Source organism: Phyllobates terribilis, unplaced genomic scaffold (genome assembly GCF_046119375.1).
Source record: "Phyllobates terribilis strain yellow unplaced genomic scaffold, ASM4611937v1 Scaffold_8__6_contigs__length_399053987, whole genome shotgun sequence".
Classification (NCBI taxonomy): Eukaryota; Metazoa; Chordata; class Amphibia; order Anura; family Dendrobatidae; genus Phyllobates; species Phyllobates terribilis.
This window is the reverse complement of record NW_027362768.1, coordinates 159,602,580-159,610,493: the sequence shown is the minus strand read 5'-3', so window position 1 is coordinate 159,610,493 and position 7,914 is coordinate 159,602,580. Positions and strand designations below refer to the sequence as shown.

Below are 7,914 nucleotides of genomic sequence, written 5' to 3'. Positions count from 1 at the left end.
AAGGCGGTTCTGAGCGAGCCTCACAATGACCGAGCCCCAGACCGGAAGCCACGGACTCATCGTCTGACGTTACCAGTCGGTGACCACCCTTGATGCATCAGAGAGGAGCGAGCAATGTCAAAGGAAGCGTCACCATGGAGACCGGGCAGCAGTCAGTCACCAATTTTTTTGTGATGAGCACCCGCCGTGACTGACTGCTGCTTGGTCTCCATGGTGACGCATCCTTTGGCGTTGTTTGCTCCCCCCTGACAGATTGGGGGTGGTCGGGGACTGGTGACAGCGGACGCCGAGTCAGTTGCTTCCAGTCTGGGGCTTGGTCAACGCGAGTTTTCCTCAAAACCGCCTTCCAATCTCCTTTGGTGTGTGGTCATATACAAGCAGCGCCCTATACTCATACTCCCCGGAGGAAGCTAATGCGAAACGCGTGCTCGGCTCAGTCTGTTTCCTCCCAGGTTTTTTCCATCTGCATTTTCTATCACTCAGACCACTTTTTGGTCACATATTTTACTTATACTTGTTGTGGAGACACTGGGCTATTTGCACTTGCTGCTATAGTGATTGTGTAGTGTTTATTGTCATTTTTGGACCTTGTCCTGGGTGTCAGAGCTTTCAGTTACACTTTTATTTTTATTGGATGATTTTAGTCGTTTGTTATGAAATAAACTCTTATTTTCCCCTTATCGGGTTCCTTGTTGCTATTTTGAGGGGCTGTTTATGCACATACTTTGCCCTTTTCCTGGTTTCTATAGTAACCTAACAGCCTCTCCCCATTCTGACAAGGCTGCGAGCAGAGACGCAGAGACTACATCACCCATGAAGCCTTGCGACGGGGTCCATTCTGGACGGTCTTATAACTGCCTGTCATAAATAAACAACAATCGCTTGCCGTACGTTCACACAATGATTCCAGGAAGATGCGATATGGCCAGGGCTCAGAGGGTGGAAGTCACCTGGTTATTGGTGTTTTGTGAAGGCATCCACGGATCAGGCTTGTGTCCGGGCAGCCCCGGCAGGACCGGCAGCTGGTGTGTGTCACTGAGGCAGCGAGCGGCGCCGGGAGAGCGGGGAGGCTGCAGGGTGAGGGAGGCCGCTGCACTGCTCCCGGGAGCGCACACTGCGGGGAGGGCACACTCAGGAGCCAGACACAAGATAGACGAGAGCACACTCAGGATAAACAGACTCAGGAGAGACAGACACAAGTTAGATGAGTGCACACTCAGGAGAGACACAAGTTAGATGAGTGCACACTCAGGAGCCAGACACAAGATAGACGAGAGCACACTCAGGATAAACAGACTCAGGAGAGACAGACACAAGATAGACGAGTGCACACTCAGAGACAGACACAAGATGAGTGCACACTCAGGAGAGACAGACACAAGATAGATGAGTGCACACTCAGTAGAGATAGACAGTATAGATGAGTGCACACTCAATGACACGCAGCATAGACGAGTGTACACTCAGGAGAGACAGACACAAGATAGACGGATGCACACTCAGGAGAGACAGTATAGACGAGTGCACACTCAACGACAGGCAGCATAGACGAGTGTACACTCAGGAGAGACAGACACGAGATGGACAAGAGCACACTCTTTAGAGACAGACAAGATAGACGAGAGCTGACACAGGACAGATAGTATAGATGAGTTCACACTCAGGAGAGACAGACATAGTTTAGATGAGCGCGTGCTCAGGACAGACTCATGGTACAGGAGAGTGCATACTCATGAGAGGGACAGAATACAGAGAGTGTACACTTAGAAGAGACAGTTATAGGAGAATGCACACTGGAGAGACTGACAACATAGGAGAGTGTACTCAGGAAAGAGCAGACACAATATAGAGTGCACACTCAGAAGAGACAGACAGTATAAATGAGTGCACACTTAGCACAGTATCATTTTACAGGGGAATGCACACTCAGGAGAGACACAATATATACAGTCATGATACAGGGGAATGCACGCTAAGAAGAGAGAATACAGGAGAGTGCACACTGAGGAGAGACCGTCACAATATAGGAGAATTCACTTGAGAGACTGACAACATAGCAGAGTGAACTGAAGAGACAGCAGACAATATAGGGGAGTGCTCAGGAGAGACAGTACAGGAGAGTGCACACTCAGGACAGTCTCATGGTACAAGAGAGTGCACACTCAGGAGAGAGTCATAGTATAGGAGAGTACACACAAGAGAGTCTGACAAAAGGAGAGTGGACTCAGGAGAGAGACGGACACAATATAGGAGGGTGCGTTCAGGAGAGACGCACATTATAGGACAGGACAGATTCCTCACAGGAGACTACACATGTAGGAGGGACATGCTCATAATGAGAGGGCACACACTCAGAAGTGACAGGCTTATAACACAGGAGAGTGCACACTCGGGAGAGATGCTCACTGTGGAGAAGACACTCATCTGATTGCACTTTTTACAGGGTCCACATTCCTGAGCCGCCTGCACACGGGCAGTGGTGCGGACACTGTGTGCAGAGTGGTGGGGGGCACCTTGGCTGTCATCTGTGCAGTCAGCTGGGAGGTGACTGAGTGCCCCCTCCCCTCCGTGCTGTGTGAGAGCTGCACTGAGACCAGCTGAGCAGGGATGGAGCGCAACATTGGGATGTGCTGATTCACCGTCATTCTCATCTGGAGACAGAAAAGGATCCACCGATCACCTCCCCCTCCCCCACCAGTCCAGAAATGGAGCGCAGGCAAGAGCAGCAGAGCCTGGACTTCACTATGGACAATGTGGAGAAAGTAAGTGACCGCTTGTGATTCCAGACAGTCATCCATGTACATCACCCAGTGCCAAGGCTGGAACTTCCCAGATATGTTACCCTGCGCCTGGCCAGTCACATTCTATGTATACCACTATGTGCCAGAGCAGGTGCATCCCGTATACATGCAATGCGGAGCATTCATGTAGAATAGCAGCTCTGCACCCCGGGGGGGCACTTTGGGGATGAGCTGGATCATTGCTGCATGATGTCACATATATATATATATATATATATATATATGCAGAGCTGCTATTCCACATGACTGCACCTTTCTGCTTTATCTCTGCAGAGCGGTGTTGGGTACAGCTGTGCCTGGCTCTGCCACTATGTGGAGGGGGGGGATGGGTGTTGTGCCATATCTGGAGTACATTCGGCTTTTGTTGTGAGCCCGGTGATGACGGGGACAGAATTCTGCGCATCGGTTCATTGCTATGTTCTTATATTAGTAAATGACTGCTGCACCTGGCATTGGGCATCAGATATTTTGCATATTACTATGCGCTAATGCAGTGGTGACATAATGTGCAACTATCTGGGTTTCTGCAATCCAAGCTAGCACGGGTGTGATTGCAGATTCTTGGCTACGGTCTCCAGGCTATGGCGTATCCGCGAGCTTTCTGCTGTATTTTCGGCCCTTCCTTGGGGGCTCTCGGTGCTTCCTCTTGACAGCTGCAGGTTTCTTGCTGAAGTACATGGGTCTCGCTCTGACACTCGGCGACTTCCCTGATGCAACATGACATGACGTTACCCAGTGCTCCGGGGACATCGGCAGCTGTGTGCCCCCCCCCCCCCCTCCTCCTGGTGACAGGATCCTCCTGGCACGGGACATGATTGACACATAAACGGTGCAAGGAGCTCAGCTCCAAGATGCTCCCATTAGAAAATCAATACGGCCTCTTTGCTGTGGGCTCTCGGAGGCTATTTTTAGGACCCTCGGGAAAGGGTGTAGAGTTTAGGAGGGGCATCTGTTGTGATGGAACTTAACCCTGATTATAAGAAGCATTTCATCCCAACCCCACTGATCATCTCATATACAATGGTGTGAAAAAGTGTTTGCCCCCTTCCTAGTTTCTTATTCTTTTGCATGTTTGTCATACTTAATTGTTTCAGATCACAAAACAAATTTAAATATTAGACAAAGATAGCACTAGTAAACACAAAATGCAGTTTTTAAATGAAGGTCTTTATTATTAAGAGAAAAAGAAATCCAAACCTACAGGGTCCTGTGTGAAAAAGTCCCCTAAACCTAATAACTGATTGAGCCCTTAGCAGCAACAACTTCAATCAAGCGTTTGTGATAACTGGCAATGAGTCTTGTACAACCCTCTGGAGGAATTTTGGCCACTCATCTTTGCAAAATTTTTGTAATTCGGCCACATTGGAGGGTTTCCGAGCATGATCCGCCTTTTTAACGTCATGCCACAGCATCTCAATCGGACTAAGGTCAGGACTTTGACTAAGCCACTCCAAAGTCTTCATTTTGTGTTTCTTAAGCCATTCAGAGGTGGACTTGCTGGTGTGTTTTTTATCATTGTCCTGCTTCATAACCCAAGTGCGCTTCAGCTTGAGATCACGAACAGATGGCTGGACATTTTCCTTCAGGATTTTTTGGTACACAGCAGAATTCATGGTTCCATTTACCACAGCAAGTCACTAAGGTCTTGAAGCAGCAAAACAGCCCCAGACCATCACACTACCACCACCATATTTTACTGTTGGTATGATGTTCCTTTTCTGAAATGCTGTGTTACTTCTCTGCCAGATGTAATTGGACATACACCTTCTAAAAAGTTCAACTTTTGTCTCATCAGTCCACAAAGTATTCTCCCAAAAGTCTTGTCGACCATCAAGATGTTTTCTGGAAAAACTGAGACGAGCCTTTATGTTCTGTTTGCTCAGCAGTGGTTTTCGTCTTGGACCTCTGCCATGCTTGTCATTTTTGCCCAGTCTCTTTCTTATGGTGGAGTCAGGAACATTGACCTTAACTGAGGCAAGTGAGGTCTGCAGTTGTTTGAATGTTGTTGTGGGGTCTTTTGTGACCTCTTGAATGAGTTGTCTCTTTCTCTCTTGGGGTAATTTTGGTCGGTCGACCACTCCTGGGAAGGTTCACCACTGTTCCATATTTTTGCCATTTGTGGATAATGGCTCTCACTGTGGTTCGCTGGAGTCCCAAAGCTTTAGAAATGGCTTTATAACCTTATCCAGACTGATAGTAATTACTTTGTTTCTCATTTGTTCCTGAATTTCTTTGGATCGCAGCATGAAGTCTAGCTTTTGAGGATCTTTTGGTCTACAGGCCGGTCCTATTTTAGTGATTTCTTGATTGAGAACAGGTGTGGCAGTAATCAGGCCTGTGTGTGGCTAGGGAAATTGTACTCAGCTTCCCAAAGATGTGATAAACCACAGATAATTTTTGTTTTAAGGAGGGGGGGCAATCACTTTTTCACACAGGACCCTGTAGGTTTGGATTTCTTTTTCCCTTAATAATAAAGACCTTCATTTAAAAACTGCATTTTGTGTTGCCTTGTGTTATCTTTGTCTAATATTTACATTTGTTTTTTGGTCGGAAACATTTAAGTGCGAAAAACATGCGAAAGAATAAGAAATCAGGACGGGGGCAAACACTTTTTCACACCACTGTAGAATGCAAAGAAAGAATAGCGTTTCCTGCAAAATAATCTTGAGGAACCCTCTTCTGTCCAAAATATTAAAGATCAAATGTTATTAGACCACTTCTACAAGTTATGTTTTTGTTTTTTTTTTGTTGAACAGAGCTCCAAAATAATGTCTGTGTGAACAGGAACTTATTTGTATTGTATGTATAACGTATCATTGTGTTTTATGTCTCCCGTTGAACAGGCTCTTCACCAGTTGTATTACGATCCTAACATTGACAACAAGAACCTGGCTCAGAAGTGGTTAATGCAGGCGCAGCTTTCCCCCCAAGCCTGGCAGTTTAGCTGGCAGCTCCTGAACGGCGGAAAAGTACCAGAAATCCAATATTTTGGTGCCAGCGCGTTGCACATCAAGATATCCCGCTATTGGGGAGATATACCCTCCGATCAATACGAGACCCTCAAGTCGCAGCTCTTCTCACAGATTTCTGCCTTTGCCAGCGGCTCCAAGATTGTCCTCACCCGTCTCTGCGTGGCGCTTGCGTCATTGGCCCTGAACATGATGCCCGACACGTGGCGGCACGCCGTGCCGGACATGGTGCGGGTTTTCCAGGCGGAGGATGGACAGACAGATGGCAGAGCTCGTTGTTTGGCACTTTTGGAATTGTTGACTGTTTTGCCCGAGGAGTTCCAGACTAGCCGCCTACCACCTTACCGCAAAGGACAAGTGCGCAGCTGCCTGTCTCAGGAGTGCGCCTGCGTCTTCCCCTTACTGCGTCAGCTCTTACAGCAGCGGGACTCCCCGGGATTTGTCAAGCAAAAGGTGCTGAAATGTTTTTCCAGTTGGGCCCAACTAGGAATCCCTCTAACTGAGTGCGAAGAACTGACCATGGCGGCATTTTCTGCTCTACGGGACCCTGAACTGTTTGACTCCGCAGTGGAGGCTTTAGTGAATACCATCTCTCAACCCGATGCACAAAGGTCAGATCCCAAATTGCCCAGGTATCACGGGCCTCTGTGGCTTGGGTCTTTTTATAGGATTGTATCAGGGATAAATTTATTAGAAAAAAAAAAATCACTGTCAGCACAAAGTTAAACGGGGGTCTGCTTTATGTGAATTATGTTAGTGAAAAGTTCTCCAACTTTCTACTGTAACTTTTTTACACTTATGTGTATTTTATTTCCTCATCATTTTCAAGATCTTGAAAATCCAGAAATGAAAACTTGTTCAACCTTCTGCTGTTCAAACAGTTTGTGGCCTTTTAGGGCTATTTCAGACGTCCGATCTCTGATCGCAATGCACAGACTGGCCGCGCGTGTCCTGACCCGAGCGTGACAGCTTCATGTATTTCTACGAGGCTGTCGCGCTCGGCTTGGGAGGCACTCTTGTCGTTCCGTACATTGCGATCCGAGATCGGACTGATGATCACGGACGTCTGGAACAGACCTTAGAGTGAATTTGCTCATGGTGGATTCACATTGGTGCAGGTAAAATCCCCATCATGTTTCAGTACCAGGCAAGTGGATATAGTGAACTCAGCTGCAGACATTTTCCATGCAAAAAATAGTATTTTGCATTTTGTTAAATCCCCAGCATTGTTTATTCAGTTGAGAAAATGAATTTTAACCAGTCAGCGGGGGGGGGTTAAATCTGCGGTGAATCCACAGCAAAATTTGCATGGAACATAATGAGATCCAAAACAGACCTTCATTTATAGCACATTGGTCTAAGATGTCCTTTTAGTACATTAAAAAATAACCTTCAATTTATAAATCAATAGTGCACATGATTTATAAATTGAATCCTTTATTCTCAATTTAGTGAATACAGATTTTCCCATTAGTAAGATAGGACAGTTGGTGCCTATAAAGTTCTATGGATGTGTCTCTGCTTCTAGCTCCTCCCCTCTCCATAAACTTTTAAAACACCAACTGTCATCTATTTCAGTAATGGGAAGATCTATCTTCAGTTAATGCAGGTTTTACCCATGAATTGAAAGTGAAAGATCAGTCCAGGAGGAGGAAGAAGCAGATTTTTCTGATAAGATATATTACAGAGTTTCTTATTTTCACATATATTATTGATTTATGACATAAAAAATTAATATGGCTGTGACACTTTAAATACTGAAAAACCAGAACCAAAATCTCTTTTGTTCCTACCAGTAGCTTTTAGCTATACTAAGGGCTCTTTCACACGTCCGTGTTTCCAGTACGCTTGGTGTCCGTTTCCACACATACTAGAGACATTGACACACGTAGAGCCATTCAAATGAATGGGTCTGTGCACATGTCAGTGTGTTTCCACGGTCCGTGGGCAAAACACGCTGACATGTACATTTTTTAACCGCGGCACGGGCCGCAAACCGTCCCACACACTTGCACAGTGATGACACATGGATGACATCCATGTGTCATCAGTGTGACACATACCGGCGCCTGGGTATCAGCGGTACAGTTCGTGCTGTTCCCAAGAGCCGGGTGCTGCAGGTATCTGTCTTCATTGTCCCCTGT

The 7,914-nt window shown here is 46.5% G+C and overlaps 1 protein-coding gene across 5 annotated transcripts in view; it reads left to right on the top strand.

The window, feature by feature from the left end:
• Window positions 1-992: 992 nt before the first annotated feature.
• IPO13 (importin 13) overlaps window positions 993-7,914 on the top strand; it is a 125,710-nt gene continuing 118,788 nt past the window's right edge. For 3 of the 5 annotated variants that reach the window (XR_012247731.1, XM_073643615.1, XM_073643617.1), the window contains exons 1-3: window positions 993-1,077; window positions 2,444-2,762; window positions 5,645-6,402. Coding sequence is in view for 4 of the 5 variants with exons in the window: in XM_073643615.1 (XP_073499716.1) it covers window positions 2,706-2,762; window positions 5,645-6,402 (815 nt within the window). In the remaining variant the exon portion in view is untranslated. The remainder of the gene's footprint in view (window positions 1,078-2,443; window positions 2,763-5,644; window positions 6,403-7,914) is intronic. The other 2 variants (XM_073643616.1, XM_073643619.1) reach the window with 1 other exon arrangement.